At 45.4% G+C, this 17836-nt stretch overlaps 2 protein-coding genes across 7 annotated transcripts in view; one reads left to right on the top strand and one right to left on the bottom strand.

Moving 5' to 3' along the window:
- Positions 1 to 9008, bottom strand: part of GABPA (GA binding protein transcription factor subunit alpha) — a 37490-nt gene extending 28482 nt beyond the window's left edge. The window contains exons 1-2 of the mRNA XM_075910125.1: positions 8871 to 9008; positions 4512 to 4611 (exon numbers count right to left, since the gene is read on the bottom strand). Coding sequence (XP_075766240.1) covers positions 4512 to 4588 — 77 coding nt within the window. The 5' untranslated portion in view covers positions 4589 to 4611; positions 8871 to 9008. The remainder of the gene's footprint in view (positions 1 to 4511; positions 4612 to 8870) is intronic.
- Positions 236 to 15138, top strand: ATP5PF (ATP synthase peripheral stalk subunit F6). 6 transcript variants are annotated; one of them, XM_014576396.3, is made up of 4 exons: positions 236 to 375; positions 10671 to 10863; positions 14488 to 14612; positions 14918 to 15138. In XM_014576396.3, the coding sequence occupies exons 2-4, from the start codon at positions 10694 to 10696 to the stop codon at positions 14944 to 14946; spliced, it is 324 nt and encodes a 107-aa protein (XP_014431882.1). In that variant the 5' UTR covers positions 236 to 375; positions 10671 to 10693; the 3' UTR covers positions 14947 to 15138. The 6 variants fall into 6 exon arrangements, with proteins under 6 accessions (XP_014431882.1, XP_075766266.1, XP_075766251.1 ...); XM_075910151.1 differs by lacking the exon at positions 236 to 375 and adding an exon at positions 8925 to 9065; XM_075910136.1 differs by lacking the exon at positions 236 to 375 and adding an exon at positions 9125 to 9272.
- The last annotated feature ends 2698 nt before the right edge of the window (positions 15139 to 17836 follow it).

Raw genomic sequence — 17836 nt, 5'->3', positions numbered from 1 at the left:
TCCTGTTTGACTTTGAAAGACCTTTTGGTATCCAAGAAATTCCTGCAGAATATTAATAAAATTGGGTATTTGTTATGATGATGACACTGCTCTTAATGCAACAAAAATATATGCCTGTAACTAGATTCCTTCTCTCTACTCCACTCACCACAGCAAGCCTCATGCTTTGGAGACTCCCTTTCAAATAGACGAGGGATGGAATGTTGCAACCAGAAGGTTCCATGGCAGTTGGAAAATAAAGAGAATCACCCCTCTGCCTCCTCCTTCTGCCCCCCCTCCCCGGGTGTCGGAGCTGGGCAGAGCACCACAGCAATCCAGCACCAGAGAAATTGACAGACCAGGCAAACAGAAAGAGCTTAGAAATCCACATGGCAGGTAGGAGTGACTCTGGCATTACCTGGAGAAGGAGCTGAATTGCTGCCATCCTGTGTTAAATAATTTACTCCCCTTTGAATCTCCAAGAAGACTGCAAGGAAACAATTAGCCGTGGGAGGTATACGTGGGGTTCAGAGCAATAGCAGTCAGGCATTTATACAGAGCATTGCTGTGACTCACTTACAGCCACTGCTTCTATAGCAGGTGACACGGGGTGCAAGTCTAAAGGCCAGCATACCACAAGACAGACATCAAGATAAAACAGATGCCTAGCTAAGAATATTCATTAATGAAGGAAAGAAAATGGTTAGAGCAGGTAAAAAAACATCACTCGGCCTTTTCATTTTATAAATGGGTCAAATTCCATGTACATAGTAGATAATATAAAAGGCTGTAAGAGTTTGCATCCTATAAGGAGAAACTTGAAGATTTATCTTGCTTTTTGTTACCTACTAGTAAAGCTATGTTGACACAGGCACTTGGACATCTCATTAACTTGTATGGAGTTCCTATCCTAAGGATAGCTTTGAGGATCTGGCACCTTTGCTTATGCATAGATGGAGCATACAAAATATAGGAGTGTACTCAGTTTGTTAAAAGTAAGGAGGAAATCAGACTGAGAGACAGGTGTTGTGTCTTCTGATGGTGTTTTTCTCCAATACAAAGGAACTAATACTTACTCTTAGAGAGTTTCCTTCAGGTAACAGCTAGAATTATTTTTTTAAAATGTAGGCAGAGGCAACTGAGGAGTAGAGTAGATTTAGACAGAGAATTAAGATAACTCATGTAGAGCAAAAGATTTTTCATCTCTGGTATTTGCAGCAATGACGGCTGTGTGGTTAATGTAATGGAATATTATCTGTCTCCTCTGTTCTATCTTTGGGTTACATCCCTTTTATGGGAAAGTGATGCCATGAGGGCATGAGAAAGTTGGAATCAGAAGTTTGTCTCTCTTTTGGGAAAGACAGCTAGAGAAGGACATATGAATTTAATGTCTGTACACTTTATGAACGTGCACTTGGGGAGGAAGGGAGGAAGGAAAGAAAGAAAATATGACTAGGGTAAAAGTAGCAGACAAACAAAAATGACTGACAAATCACAAGCAATGTAGACTGATCAAATATTCTAAGCAGGGTATGGAAGGGCTAAACAGCTGCTTGACAATTTGTTCAGTTCCAAAAGTGATTTACATTTCTACAATTAGTTTGTTTTCACTTCAAAGTGATAACCATTCAGTTTGGTAAAGGGTAGAAGAAATATTTATATAATGGGCTGAAGTGATTAGAAATGGCAGCCACAAACAAGTAACAGGATACTATGGGTCATCCTAAACAAATTACACTACCTATGTTGTGGTTTTCTTTCTGCATAGTTAAACATTATTTATTTCCATGCATCTTATTTTGCTATGTCCACACCAAAAAATACTAAAACTCTACTGTTAAAAATTCCATGCTTAAAATATAAAAGTATCAGTAGGAATGTAGCAGTAGGAATATATAGTAAATGCATCTATCATCTCACATGTTGGGAAAATAGAGGGTGCTGGTAAATTAAAAATGCTACTTAACTTTTTTTTGATCTGAGGAAGTGGGTCTGGCCCACGAAAGCTCATCATCTAATAAACCATCTTGTTAGTCTTTAAAGTGCTACATTGTCCTGCATTTTACTTAACTAAGGGTACATCTAGACCCACATCCAAGGAAAGCATCCCCTCTTTCAAAAAAAATTTCAAAATAACGGATGCGCTCTTTTGCCATTCCTGTAAACCTTTTTCTATGAAGAATAAGGGATGACTTGAAAGAACACTTTATTTCGAAATCTGGAGCCATGTAGACACGCCAAATTTCAAACTAGCCTCTTTTTAAATTAAATTAAAAAAATACGCAATTTGCATAGCGCAAATTGCATATGTTTTTTATTTTAGAGTGCAGTCTAGACGTAGACTTAGAGAAAGGGGTTTGTGGCAGGAGCATTGGAGGGAATGCAGGGCACAGGTTCTGGAATGAGGCTTGGGTCCAGTAGGGGCTCAGGGTATTAAAAGGGTGTCAGATGGTGGGCAGGTGTTCAACTTCTGCATCCCCCACAAGCCACTCCTCATCCCTGCTGCTTTATTCAGGGCCTCCTGCTGAACATGTCCAGCAGGGCTGTAGGGGAGGAACCTCCTCAGCTGGGGAACAAGGTTAACACTCTCTACCGTAGTGCACTGTTGGTCACATATCCCCATGTTGACTGGGCACATCACCCAAGTTAAGATAAAGAGCTAAAATTTCTACAGGCCATTAATGATTACTTCTTGGAGCAGCTAGTCCTGGAACCTACATGAGAAGAGGCAATTCATGAATTAGTTCTAAGTGGCACATAGGATTTGAGCCCAAAAAGTGAATGTAGCTGATTTGCTTGGTAAACAACAGCCCCAAAGTAGTTTAATTCAACATCCTTGTAGAGGGGGAAATATCACAGAAACCAACTACAGCAGCATTTAACTTCAAAAAGAGGAAATATACATAATATGAGGAAGCTACACAGAAATTGAAAGGAACAGTCAAGAGTGAAATGCATGCAAGTTGAATGGAAACTACTTAAAAACACCATAACAGGGACTCAAACTAGCTGTATCCCTCTACATTTCATGGAAAGAAACAAAAAATACCACCATGCCTAAATAACAGTAAACAAGCCAATAAAGACAAAAAGACATTGTTTAAAAATTACAAGCCAATTGATAATTAGAAAAACATAAAGGGGCATAAACTCTGGCAAGTCAAGCATAATTATTCAGGTAAAACAATTTGAAGAGCAACTAGCAAAAGACACAACAACTAACAGCAAAATAATTTATAATACATCCCTACCGCTTATGATGTAAGAGACTAGAAGACTATCTGATAAGCATAAGTTTGTCGATCCAATTAGTGATTTAACTAGTCGCTGCCCCTCCTTTGCTGGCTCTATCAGAGAGAGGCAGCAAGGGCGGGGGGGAAGGAGCCAGCGCTGGGGGGGAGCCAACTTAAAAGCCAGTTCCCCTAGCACTGTCTCTGTGGGGGGAGGGGCCCTTTCTACTGTTCAAAGGCGGAGATGCTCTTATAGACTAATTGAATAGTTGATGGAAATCCCATTGACTATTCGATTAGTTGATCAATCTATATTTAACACCCCCTAATAAGCAGGAAGCCTGCCACTGGATGATCAAAGTGCTAAAGGAATACTCAAGAAAGACTTCTCCACAGAAAATGTGAGAGATTCTCCACAGCTGAACCATTCTTTTTACATGATGAATATGAGGAACTGTTCCACACTAAGGGGTCAATAGATATGGTTTTGGAATGAATTGATAAACAGTGATAAGTCATCAAGATCCATTGGTAGTCACGCAAGAGTTCTGAGGAACTCAAATAGGAAATAGTAAAACTACTAACTGCAGTATGTAAATCAGATAGCTAATGCAATTCTTTAAAAAAAAAAAAACCAGCTCCATATGCAATATGCAATCCTGGCAATTACAAGCCAGTAATATCAACTTCAGTAACTGGCAAATTGTTTGAAACTATAATAAAGAACAGAATTATCAGACTCACAGATGAACATGATAAGTTAAGGAATAATCAGCACTGTTTTGATAAAGGGAAAAATCATACTTCACCATTATGTTAGAACCCTCTAAACAAACATGGAGAAGGATGACTCTCGGAATATTGTGTACTTGGAATTTCAAAAAGCCTTTGACAAAGTCCCACTCCTTGGGCTCTTAAGCAAAGTAAATAGTCAGAGGATAAGAGGAAAGTTCCTCTCATGGACCAATAACCAATTAAAAAAAAGGGAAAAAATGTCATTTTCACAGTGTACAAAGGTAAAACAGCAGAGAGATTTATCAAGGATCTGTAAAAAGGAATGAACAAGTGAGATGGCAAAGTTTGTAATCTAAAAAAATCATTCAAGATAGTTGAGTCCAAATCTGTACAGGGTCTGACTATTGGTCTTATGTTCTTAAATAAGAGCTAAGCCTTCTTTCCACTGAATACAAACATAAGACAGATTTCTACAGGAGCAGGACATAAATTTGATAAAAAAATTGTAAACTTTTTTTCAGCGTAAGTGATACCAGTAGTAAGCAACACTGACTTTTAAGCACATACCTTTCCTCAGTGCACTCCTGTTTCTCAGTCCCATCAATTTCTATTTCTATCAACTCCTCTGCATCTCTTTTAGTCATGGCTAAAAAGTATCAGAAAAGGCCTGGAAAAGAAAAATTGTTCAAGTAGTTAATTTGAACACCATAGTTTAACATCAAAAATAATTTTCTACTCATACTTTTTATCAAAATGTTTTTTCAGCTGTAAAGTCAATTACACTGCTATAAATGGAAATAGTGATGCAGAAACCTTGAAGCAGTTGACAATGCTTGTTCTGGAAAACAGAAGTACAGTAAAACTCCAATTGTCTGGCATCCAGTGGTCTGGCACTCCTAATATTCCAGCACCAACTGGAACCCGGAAGTGCTCCAGCCAGCAGAACAACTGGAGCTCCTGTGAGCCCCACATGCGCTCATTCGCTGGGAAAAGTAAGGGGAGGGGAAGGGAAGGGATTATACCCATGACAGGTCTGCCGGACTGCACTGCGTCTGGCCGGGTGGCGGGGAATGGCGCAGCAAGGGGCAAACCCTCCGCCGTTTTGCAGGGAGGCGGGGGAAACCCCGCGTAGCCACTGGTGACAGGCTAGCTGGGGCTGCAAGCAGCAACGGCAGACTTGGGGAAGCGGTGGGGCAGAGCAGCTGGTGTGCTGCTGGGTTAGTCCCATAACACCGCCCCTCACCTGAGCGGCGCTGCGGGACCAACCCAGCAGCACCCCAGCTGCTCTGCTCTGCTGCTTCCCCAAGTCCGCCGCTGCCGTTTGCGGCCCCAGCTGGCCTGTCACCGGCGGCTGTGCGGGGCTTCCCCCGCCTCCCTGAAAAACAGCAGAGGGTTCACCGCTTGCCATGCTGTTCCCTGCTGACATCTCCCCCCCCCCCACAGTGCGGGTCCAGCAGACCCGTCACAGCCCCCCCCCCTGCTGGAGTATCTCCTGAAACTCTGGCATATACGATAATCGGCAACTTTGGGATCCAAGGGGTGCCGGGATTATCGGAAGTCTACTTTAGTAAGTTGGTAGTTTTGTTTTTTCCTGAGAAATGGCAAATTCAGGAAGTTAAAAGATATAGGTGCATAGATTATACATCCTAAGTTAGCTTTTGTTCTCTTCTTTGGATGGCCTGTGCACATATTGGACATTGTATGAATGTCAGGTTAACCTTTCCTTGGATGATAACATTTAGCTTTCAGATTACTTTAAAATACAAGATTTTGCTTTCCCATTTATATTACATACTGTCCTCTGAAGAAATATAAAAGCTGTTGACTGCTATAAAATTTTCCTAAAAATACAATGTACTAAATAGGTTATCTATTACTTTTAAATTACATTGCCTCTTATAGGTGAATGTATTCAGCATTACGCTACAAAACACCTACTGAACAGAACATTTTCCATCTAAGGTCTCATTACCTATCAAACAAGTTAATGATCAGTGCATGTAGATGAAAAGTCATCTAGTATAGTCACTTCCAGTTCTATGAGGTCCCTTCCAGTTCTATGAGATGGTATATCTTCATATATTATATATTAAGACTTGCTAGCAGGGTGTTCTGTAAATGCTTAGTTAAGGACACATTTCAAGGCCTCTCTTTTTGCCTCTATGGCACATAGAGGCAAAGGTTGCCTAAGGGACAGGATGACCAGCAATTATGGTGGGTGTATTACATTTGTTTTATGCTGCAGCCAGGTTATTGTGATCTGCTCGAGTTTGTCTTAATGAAGTGTACTTTAAGAAACAGTCAAAGTGACCAGAACTTGGCATTAGGCATGCTTCTGTTTATAATAAAAATCAGAACAAATGGTGCTCCAATCATAACTAGAGCTTCTGAGTGGTACTGGAATAATATAAATGCAAACAAGTAACTGTGAAACAGACTTCATGTTGGCATCCTTTTGTCTATGAGATATGGTGGGAACTGCAGCTTGTATGTAGATATTTGCAATGTCTCATGTGACCGAACAGTCTAATCCAGGATTTCCATGATCTTTGGCAGTGAATACAAATGTATGAGCCTTTTCTCCTCAAGCTGTAGGAGCCAGCTTCTGTCATGGACTTTGATACCATGATGGGAGACGATTGCACCACTTGTTACTATCACCTGCCAAGATTAGGGATGTTAAATTTTGATTCGTCGATAAGAGTGCGTCCACCTTTGAATCGTAGCAACAGCCTCATGTCTGCTGCTATACTTCAAGGGCAAAACGCTGCAAGGAGCATGGGGCCAGCGGGGGACTCAAGCAGTTTCAAAGCAGCAAACCACAGAGAGCCAGAGGTCAGTCCCCAGACTCTCAGCTGGCCCTGGCTGCATACAGCATTTGAAAGTGGCAGTGCCATGTGAAGCCTAGGGCCAGACCTTGGACTCCATGTGGCACTGCCACTTTAAAGCACTCCTTCTCCCCCACCCCTCTTGCTGCCTCTGATAAAAGCAGCAGGGGGGTGGAGGGGAGGAGAAGAGCGCAACTAGTAGGCTAGGCTGTCCACTATCTGATAAGCATTTGCTTCTCAGATAGTCAACTAGTTCACATTCCTAGCCATGATTTCCCATTGATTAGGATCAACTGCAAATTCCTTTGTATCTTATTTGCATGTGTCTTTATAGTGAAGTTTGGGGCACCCTGTTATATTTGTTTCCTATGACAACTCTCTGTATAGCATGTTCTTGGATATGCATACATCTTCTAACCTACTTAGTTAGCCCAGCCAGCTCAGTCACCTTTGCTTGAGTAAGGATGTCATGCTTAGTAAGTTTGCCATTTGAAGAATCTGTGTTGGTGACTTTATCTTGCCATTTTGTGCAGCATAATCAACAGTATAGGTGGAAACTATTTTAAGCTTTTTTTCCCTGATAAGCAGAAGTTATCCATGTTTCCCCACCCTACACAAAAGCATTTTGATCTTGATGGTAAGCTTTAAATTCTTTTAGCTAGTCTGGAAACGGTACCACGATCTTTTGCAACGTGAAAATTTTGCAATGTGAAAATTTAGCTCTTCATCCACTGAAAGGTTCATGGTCACTGTAGATCCTGAACAGCTGAACTTCTGGAGTACTTCTAGCTGGTTTGCTTGTAAGGTAACTGAAGGATCTTGTAAAATAACCCCCCTGTTCTAATACAATTGCTTTATTAATGCTGATAGCGAAAGCAAAAACTTGATGGCACTTGAAAGACAATCCGTAAGTTGTAGTATATCCTCATTGTGGGCAGCAGCATCAGCTAAATGAATAAACAGACTAGTGGTAAAAGTTTGTTTGCCTATTAACTGTGAGCAGAGAACAAAGTAATCAATCAATTCTGAACACTGTATGGACAGTGAACTTCTACCTTAAATATTTATATAGAGTGTAAATACTGGATATGAACGGATAAAAAAAACAGGATTACCCAACCCAACATAAAATATAACTGAAGTTTTAGTGAACTCTGTGCCTTTTATTGCCTGGGCTAATTTTTTGGTCTTGCAGTCATAGTTTATTGTTCTTTATGTTTTCTGCTCCCAGTGGTGTAGTGCATAGCACACAAGAACAAGTGTGAATGAGGAAAGGTGACTATGGTGAAATTGATTATGAAACAAAGTTCTGGTTAATGCACACAAGAATCAAGAAACAACACTGCATTTGTTCTGTTACCCTAATCTTACGATTAATTTGTAACTCCTGCCAGTACGAAATATATTAAGAGAACGTCCCAGAAAATATGCATTTTACTAAATCAGAACTACGAAATTCACAGCAGCGCCCAGAGTGCATATACTGTGTATTTTGCGCCCTGAACTACAATCTTCCCAGGCAGACCGCGCACATTTCCCTTTACCACTGAACTGACACAGAGCCCGAGGGTTTGGGGTCCGAGCGGGGCGGAGAGACGCGGGACGCCCGAAGCAAGTTCACTGCCCGCCTACGGGCGCCGGCTTTGCCTGCAGTTGGGAACCAGCGAGGGTGGGGGCTTGGACAAGGGTCTCCCTCCCAGGGAGGAGCGGATCCGCCAGCCATGGCAGCCGCCAGGCCTCCCCCTGCCTAGGGACACTACGCAGGCGGGTTTCCCGGGCCATGGGACAGGAGCATCAGGCCGAAGGCCGCTTCCCCCGGCGCCCCACAGCCGCCATGTGCCTGCGGCAGCGGGTCGCACTGCGGCCTCGAGACAGCGCCCGCCGGGACAGCGTTGAGCCCGCGAGGGGAGGCAGCGCCCGGCCCCGCCGCGGCGCCTCCCTCCCTGTTGTTTGAACCCGAAACGGAAATGAGACTCGCTGCGCCGGGGAGAAACGGAAACAAAACACGAGCCGCAGCCAGGCCCGAGCCCCCCTCCCCCGGATACGGAGAGCGGCGCTTCCCGCCCGCCCGCCTCTCGCCCCGGGCCCGCGCACTCACCCGCCGCAGAAACCCCCGCCCCGACCGGAGCGGCCCGCTGGACTCCCCGCTCACTAGCGGCGACTCCGCAGGGTCCTTACGCCGCCTGCCGAGCGCGGCACTGAAGAGAGCGGGAGGCGCTCAGGATTGGGTGGCGAGGCCTGTGCAGGGCCCAGGCGAAGAGGGAGCGCGAACACAATCGGCCCCCCCAGACAGGTGCAAGGACTACAACTCCCGGCAATCCCCGGCGTCACCTTCCACACGCCAATCAGTGGGCGGGGCTTCGCTGAGACATACCGGCGGGGATGGGGGAATTAATTCCCAAGACCGGAAGTGGCTCTGCTTATTTCCGGTAGTGAGTGGATAGAGGGCTCTCTGTACTGCTGGCTGTGGAGTGTTATCCGAGCGTCCCGGCGGTTCTAGGTGCTTGTGTGAGCGGGGGGGGGACAGGCCCACCACGAGTATGGGAGCCGGGTTCGCTGCTGCTCGGCTTCCCAGGGTGCATCGCGCCGGGCTTGGTGCCGTGACCCCTCCCCCCCCCGGTCAAGGTGACTGGAGCCGGAGCCAGACAAAGGGACCCGCCGCCGTCTCCTTGTAACGCGCCGCGGCCGCGCTGGGTCGGGGGAGGGAGCAGCTGCTGTGGTGCCCCCCTAGGGCGGCAGGGGGCTGCTCGCGGCTCCTGTCGCTGCCCCGCCCGGCGCCGGGGACACATTTCTCATCCCGGCCTCTGCCCTCGGGCCTTCACCCGAAGCCGGGCTGCACTGCCTGCCGTGCTCGGCCTGGCCGCGGTAGCCGGGGCAACGCGGCTCGACTCGGGTCCGGGCAGGCAGTGGCCGGCCAAAGAGCCCGCGTCGGTGCGGTGTTGGGTGCAGTTACCTGTTGTGCCAAGTAAAAAACCGCATCTGTGATGCTTTGCCTGCAACCTGCCTTTCACTGCGAGACGTTCCCTTTCGAGGTTATTGAGACCAATTGAAAATGGACAAGGAGTCCTGTAGCACCTTACAGACTAACATGAATGGGAGCATAAGCTTTCCTGGGCAAAGACCCACTTCATCACATGCATGTAGTGGAAATTTTCAGAGGCAGGTATAAATATGCAGGCAAGAATCAGTCTAGAGATGAGGTAAGTTCAATCAGGGAGGATGAGGCCCACTGCTAGCAGCTGATCTGGAGGTGTGAACATTAAGAGAGGAGAAACTGCTTTGGTAATTGAGATTGAAAATCGTTCCCCTTTTATTATACTAATTGTGTATCTCTTTTAAAAAGAAACACCAACCCTGGCTTGTAAAGTTAACTCAGTGCGGTCAGATGTTCTTGAAAGGAATAGTGTTAGTTTAAAGAATCTCCCCTCTCCCCCCTTTTAACTCTAGAATAGCACCTTACTTTTATTAAAACAGATATTGATTTGCTGGCTTATTTTTGGTTCACGTTGTGTTTTACACTTTGTATTCTCAATACTACCTATTTATTACAACAGCTTTCTTTTAGTCTGTGAATTAGCCCTGTGCCATGAATGTGGCAATATATTTGCTAAGTGCTACAATTATAAGTGTCCAGTTAATTTTTAGCATTTTATTTTGTGAAACGTGTGTTCAGGCATTTAATTTTAATGTGGGAAAAATAAGACTATATCCTCATGTTACCTATGATTCAATCAAAATTATTTCATGAGTATTGCAAAATTGTTCTTCATTGTTAAAACGAGGTAATCTTTTTCTTGGTATTTTTGCTATGGTTCGTACCATTGACATTTTTAACTGATCTACATTTTTTTCTTTCTACAAATAACTCCTAAATTAATGTATTCTCCTTTGTTTCTAGCTGAAACCCTCTGAAAGTTCATCATGATTCTCCAACAGCTATTCAGGTTTTCCTCTGTTTTCCGCTCTGCCATCTCAATGCACTTGCGAAGGAACATTGGCTTTTCTGCTATAGTATTTAACAAGGCAAAAGAACTTGATCCTGTTCAGAAGCTCTTTATAGACAAGATCAGAGAATACAACGTAAAGAGCCAGTAAGTTATTGGAAGTCAATAAATGTGACTCAATGTATTAAGTAAAAAAAAAAAAAAATTAAACTCTTAGCAGACAGTATGGAATTGATTCTCTTCTTAGACCTTTATAGGTTGGTACTTTGCATGCAGAGCTGCTTAGCTTCGGTGCAGAAATGCCAGAGAACTGATGTAGCACAAATTTTAATCAATGGGACTTCAACTTCTGAAGCCCTAAGGAAAGTGGACTAGGAAATAACATTACTTTGTAGTTGCAATCCCAGGTGTTGAAGGGTATATATCTGATTTACTGGGGAATGTTACAAAAATAAGGTTTCATGACCTTTTGAAATAAGGTGGACCTCAATAGAAAGATAGTTCAAAGACATTTTTGTGTTTCTGTTGTTGTCCATATTATTCTCATACAGCTATTATTCTCATACAGCTATTTACAAGTAGGAAAAGAATATTGAATGGCTTATCTGTTCACAATTTTGTATAACTAAGTCGCCTATATGAACATTAATGAATCTTCCTTTTTAACCTGACCTTCTGAAATAATATTCATTCCAAAAACAAAATGCAAGCATTGAATACATTCAGCTAAGTAGTGGGTCATAAAATCATATAATACAAAAATAAAATCAATATTTTGCGAGCGGGTTTGGGGTTTGAATGTCTATATTCACTCTCCTATCAAACTGTTATTCATCTGTTACCTGTATGAAGATTTTTGCATTAACAAATTATCTTAAACAACACTTTAATTTCATTTGAAGCATTTAGCAAAAAAGCTGTGTAAGGTATAGGAGACACTCGGTATGTTTAAAGGAGGGCTGATTTGTGGTCAAGCAGATGAGCTTACTGGGTTGAATCTCACTGGTGATAGTTGGGATTGTTTTTGAAGGTAGTGACACTTTTCTGGACTATTAAATTGAATGGGTTCAATGTAATAAATACTCTACTGCCAGCATTTTGTACAAAACCTCTCAAACTTATCAATGTATTGATTGTGTGTTATTTCTAGTATGTTCTGTAGCAGCAATTCCCAGTTTTTTTACTATTTCCAGCTTGGCTTGCCAGGCAGGCCCCCATCCAGTACTTAGTCCTCGTGCCCCAGCTGGCCCTTCTCTTCCTGCATCTGTGCAAGGGCTGTGATTGGTACCAGGCTGCTTTCTGCTCAGTGACTACTTCCTCTGCTGCTGCTGTCTGGATCCTGCTGTTGTTTGCCCTGGACTGCAGGCCAGCAGCATGGGGAATGGGCTCCAGGCAGTTGCAATCTGGGGAAGTGGCTACAGCTGGTGAGTGGACAAACAGCAATCCGGTAATGATTCCGGCTGGGGAAGAGAAGGGCTGGTTGGGGTTGAGGGCTGGGACATAGGGAGTCACCTTGATGGTTCCTCTATCCAACTAAGTGTGGGACCTACCATTTAGAAACCAGTGCTTTGAAGTTCCAATTTCACTTAAAGCCTCTTGGCTCAAATCTGTCAAACTTAGCTTAGGGAGCTTTTTATTGCAGTGTTGATTAGTGAAAGAACTTTGCTACTGCACCTATTGTTAGCCCTTCTCAGCCAAATTATTGTGGGGGGAGGGGAAATGTATAAACCACCTTTCTTTATTTCTTGTGTCATCTTTAATGAGTGGTGAAAAGGAATAAAAGAGCATTTCTCTAACTATGAGTTGCCTTAGCTTTGAGATGGGGAAAGGAAAAAAGTGATATCCTTTTAAAATAAAAACACTTCCCAGTGGAGACTGAGTCATGCCTTAGGGCCGTGGTCACCAACCCGTCGATCGCGATCGACTGGTTGATCGCGAGGTGTTTGGGCAACCCCACCCCCCATTTCCCCCCCCCACCCCAGAGAAGCCCCACTACCTACCTTTAGTGTAGTGTTGGCTTCCCGCGGGGTGGACGGAAGTCCTGTCTGAAGTCCACGTCCCTTCCAGGGGTTCTGGAAGTGCGCAGGCTGCTCCCCTCCCACAGCTCTGTTGCAGGCTGAGGGAGGGGGTGTCGGCCCTGAAAGAGGAGTGCTGAGGTTTCCCTGCACCTCTGGAGTGGGGGTCGGCCCTGGGGTTTGGCCGCATGGCGGGAGGGGAGGGAGTTGGCTGGGCCAGGCCAGGCTGCGCCATGGGAGGGAGGTTTGGCCCTGCAGGGGTTGGCTGTGCTGTGGGAGGGGGGTTTGGCCCCGGGGGCAGGCACCTTCAGGGGTTGGCCATGCTGCAGGAGGGGGTTGCTGTGCTGTGCTATGGGAGGAGGGTTTGGCCCTGGGACAGGTGCCTGCGAGGGTTGGCCACGCTGAGAGAAGAAAGGGGATGGGCCGGGCCGGACTGCGCTGTGGAAAGGGGGTTTGGCCCCAGGGCAGGCGCCTGTGGGGGTTTGGCCCTGCTGCAGGAGGAGTGGTTGGCACGGGGCAGGCACACACTACGGGGGGGTGGGGGGAGTCAGGCATGGAAGAGGCATGTGCTGGCTTCCCCGGGGGGGAGGGGGGAATCCTGGGAGCAGGCAGATGCAGGGGACTCTCTGCTGCCACTGGCCCCTGACCCCAGCTACAGAATTCTGTCCCCATTTCAATCCCCACTCCCTGAACTCTGTCCCCACTGACACCCTGTCCCCTGCTGCAGAACCCTGTCCTCTGCCCTCCCAGCACCCTGTTCCCTCTCCCCTGCCCCCAGCCACAGAACTCAGTCCCCACAAAATGTATAATTATAAATGCTTCATTTTAGATGTAAATAGCATGAATAAAAAACAGACCATTTTTCATAACTATAAACATTTTAATTTTATATATTGCATAATTTAAAAATCAACTGTTTATCGGAGTTTGTAAGTAAGGGCTGGGGATAGCAAGTGATGGACAGGAGGAGAATAGAGAGGGCAGGGCTTCAAGGAAGGGGTAGAGGGGTAGATCTTCGCCTGTTCTGAGATTTAAAAAGTGATCTTCGGTATAAAAAGGTTGGAGACCACTGCCTTAGGGGATTCTGCAGGTGTGGATTTGGAGACTGAAATGAGAAAATAGTGTATTGTTGTTGGGGCATTGAGACCCTGTCCACACCTGGTTTAACTACAGTTATCTTAAAACTGCAGCTGGCACCAGAGAGAGATTACATTTAGGCAATTGTATTTTGACTCTCTCTACAAAATTAAAACTGGTGGGGTAGCTATTTTTACTATTAGTGGGGATTATTCTTACTATATTGAAGAGCTTTTTACAGTTGTATAATTCTTTTTCTAATTCCATCTGGGAACTCTTTTGTGGGTTTAGATTGTAAACAGTGCAGGAGCCATTTCTTCATGCTCTTTATAGCAGTGAGCACAGCATCTGCGCTAAAGCAGTAATTAAGGCCAGGATAAAATTAATGGATAAGTTGTAGAACTTACACTATTTAAGGAACGGTTGTAATATTGTTGCAATATGTTTATTTTTATTAAATCCTCCTCTAGCATTAGTTAAGCTAAAATGTCTGGATTAAAATGCTGCAGGGAAAAATTCCCTCCTAGCATATGCTCTTTACTTCTGTTTTTTTCAATATTTTAATTACTTTATTGGAGGGTTTATAGCCATTTCGTTTACTTTAGATTATGCTCTTAAATGGTAAATCAGTATAAAATGTTGCGTATCAAAATTGTCATTGGAAATTTTCTGCATTTAGGAAAAGTGGTGGTCCAGCTGATGTAGGCCCTGAATACCAGAAAGACATGACTGAAGAAATTTCCAAAATTCAGCGGTTGTATGGTGGGGGAGACCTGACAAAATTTCCAGACTTCAAATTTGAGGGTAAGGCTCCAGCTTGGATGTTGATTTATTCTTGTATCATCTGTTTGAAAGTGAGGCTGTATGTCCCACCATTTATCCTTTATTTCCACATCGCTGCTTACAATCAACTCTGTTATCCTGGAAGAGCGCATACTCTGTTGTTCTTGGGGATGGTAAATATGCAATCTGGTCGGCACATACAAACTTTGTGGCAGCAGTAAAACTAGCTGAAGATTATTGAAAATGGGTCCTTTGTGAAGTTGATCTTTGAGCATGATTTGGAACTTTTGAGTATTGTAACACACAACTAATTTTTTTCCTCCTAGAGCCCAACTTTGAAGAATCACAAAAATGATATGGTTGAAGTCTGCATTCCAAGCAAGGATATCATCTTTCTCATGGAGCTGTTAAATAGACCAGCAGTTGTAATTTAATGTGGAATTTCACTTTCAAATACTTAGACTGTATTGAGTTCAAGTCAAACAAGTACAACCTGATCCTTGTGAATTGCCATTCATAAAATTCACGTTTGGAAATCTAATATAAAGTGCTTAATTTTTTTGTTTTCCTGGTGTTTAAACATAGTACTGAGATGACATTGCAATATCCAGATAAAACCAAAGAACCAATGAGTATAAAGTAGTTAAATGTAATAACTTTCTCTTTGAAAGGAACTATGCTTCCCTAAATTTTAATAATCACTGAAAGCATAGGAAAAGTACAATATAAGCTCCAAGTATCGCATTACTGTTTACATGCTTCATTATTGCAATAGTAAAGTTTTATTTAGATAGTTTGGGAACTCAGACATTAAATCTCATGCCACATACCCTTCAATTGTGCAAGGCCCATGAGCTGAAGTGGATAGGTTTATACAAGCTTGGTGTATGGGTGCACTTTTGTGAAAGGTATCTTGTTTTTAAATTAAAATGCTGCCTGAAAACTATCAAAATTGCTTATTATACTGCTGCCCAAAATACAGGGAGAGAAATCACATTGAATTGACTGATGTGACTGGCGTCTGATCCTAAGAAAACAAGACTCAAACTTGAAAAGCTAGTGAGCATACAATCATTGAGTATTTTGCAATGAGTAACATCTCATTTTGGTATCCAGTGAAGACCCATTACACTTTTACAATTCAACCTGTGGTAGGAACCTAGCACTTACATAAGGCAATGCAATATCACAGTTGGGTAAGCTCAAAGCATATAGCTTCATAACCTATCATTTATCCAAAATATAGAGTACTTACACCTACTTGTGGTTGTCTCCCTCTCCCCTCCCCCCCCCCTTTCCTATCATGATAGTCTTCTTGTTGGTACTCTTCAAGTTTCTTTGAAAAGTTGACAAACTTTCTATAGAAAGTTTCACTTTCATGCCAATGAAACTGCAAAATATTTCCATTTAAAGTACTGTTGTGCAAGCACTTAGCTAAGATGAAAAAGTAGGATTGATTCTTTAATTGAATTTCCTGGTATTTAGTGAGAATTCTTTTGAGAAGTGTTAGCTTCTGCACCTGTAGCCCACTGTTTCTAGCAGCTATATTTATATGGGGAGAGTCTTCAGTACAGGCAGTCCCCGACTTACGCGGATCCGACTTACGTCAGATCCGCACTTATGAACGGAGCTTTCTCGCCCCGGAAGTCGGGGCGAGAAAGCCCCATTCGTAAGCTGCTCCGGTGCCCCTGGTCTGCTGGAGACCGTCTCCAGCAGACCAGGGGCACCGGGCGGGTTCCCGCGCTTCTGAGGCTTTGCCAGAGCAAAGCCTCGGAAGCGCGGGAACCGCTGCTGCTGCCACTTGGGTGCCGGTGCCTGTGGTCTGCTGGGGACCGTCCCCAGCAGACCACAGGCACCAGGACCCAAGCGGCAGCAGCGGGCGGGTTCCTGCGCTTCTGAGGCTTTGCCAGAGCAAAGCCTCAGAAGCGCGGGAACCCCCGCTGCTGCTGCATGAGACCCGGTGCCTGTGGTCTGCTGGGGACGGTCCCCAGCAGACCACAGGCCCCCGGACTGAAGCCGCAGCCGCGGGGGGGGTCCCGCGCCTCTGAGGCTTTGCCAGAGCAAAGCCTCAGAGGCGCGGGGAACCGCCGCTGCTGCCGCTTCAGTCAAAGCGGCAGCAGCGGCGGTTCCCCGCGCCTCTGAGGCTTTGCTCTGGCAAAGCCTCAGAGGCGCGGGACCCCCCCGCGGCTGCGGCTTCAGTCCGGGTGCCTGTGGTCTGCTGGGGACCGTCCCCAGCAGACCACAGGCACCCTGACTGGAGCGGCAGCAGCGGCGGTTCCCCGCGCCTCTGAGGCTTTGCTCTGGCAAAGCCTCAGAGGCGCGGGACCCCCCCGCGGCTGCGGCTTCAGTCAGGGTGCCTGTGGTCTGCTGGGGACCGTCCCCAGCAGACCACAGGCACCCTGACTGAAGCTGCAGCCGCGGGGGGGTCCCGCGCCTCAGAGGCTTTGCCAGAGCAAAGCCTCAGAGGCGCGGCACCCCGCTGCTGCTGCGGCTCTGCTCCCCGTGTCCCTGGTCTGCTGGGGGGGGGTGGTGCAGCTAGTGTGCTCCCCCCCCCCCCCCCCCCCCCCCCCAGCAGACCAGGCTTTTGTTTTGGACTCTGGGGCAGAGCAGCTGGGGCGCTGCCGATTGGTCCTGCAGCGCCCGTGGGCACTACTGGACCAACCCGGCAGCACCCCAGCTGCTCTGCCCCAGGTCCTGATTCAGCCGCTGCTGGTCAGTTTCAGCAGCGGCTGAATCAGGACGTCTGGGGCAGAGCAGATGGGGTGCTGCTGGGTTGGTCCAGTAGCACCCCAGCTGCTCTGCCCCAGGCGTCCCCAAGTCAGCTTCTGCTGAAACTGACCAGCGCTGACTACAGGAAGCCCCAGGCAGAGTTGCTCTGCCCCGGGCTTCCTGGAATCAGCTGCTGATCAGTTTCAGCAGCAGCTGACTTGGGGACGCCTGGGGTTCTTAAGTTGATTCTGTATGTAAGTCAGAACTGGCGGTCAGTTTCAGCAGTGTCTGAATTTGGACGCCAGTTCCGACTTACATACAGATTCAACTTAAGAACAAACCTACAGTCCCTATCTTGTACGTAACCCGGGGACTGCCTGTATTCTACTGCTCTTCAATTAGCTCCTCTGGAGAACTAGTGTACACTAAGTACTGATTTAAAACTTGTAGCTCATTTTCTTAGACATGAACTAAATCAAACCAATAATCCTGTACAGTCTGAATGATAAAGTAATATTGTCACTAATCCCAATGGG

The sequence above is a fragment of the Pelodiscus sinensis genome, chromosome 1 (assembly GCF_049634645.1).
Source record: "Pelodiscus sinensis isolate JC-2024 chromosome 1, ASM4963464v1, whole genome shotgun sequence".
Taxonomy (NCBI): Eukaryota; Metazoa; Chordata; order Testudines; family Trionychidae; genus Pelodiscus; species Pelodiscus sinensis.
This window is presented reverse-complemented; position numbering and strand designations above follow the sequence as displayed.

What these genes read in the sequence shown, in the direction of transcription:
- ATP5PF (XM_014576396.3), top strand. Translation starts at nt 10,694, where the DNA reads ATGATTCTCCAACAGCTATTCAGGTTTTCCTCTGTTTTCCGCTCTGCC. An exon ending in GAATACAACGTAAAGAGCCA is followed by an intron (nt 10,864 to 14,487) that starts GTAAGTTATTGG and finishes TTCTGCATTTAG; the next exon opens with GAAAAGTGGTGGTCCAGCTG. An exon ending in TCCAGACTTCAAATTTGAGG is followed by an intron (nt 14,613 to 14,917) that starts GTAAGGCTCCAG and finishes TTTTCCTCCTAG; the next exon opens with AGCCCAACTTTGAAGAATCA.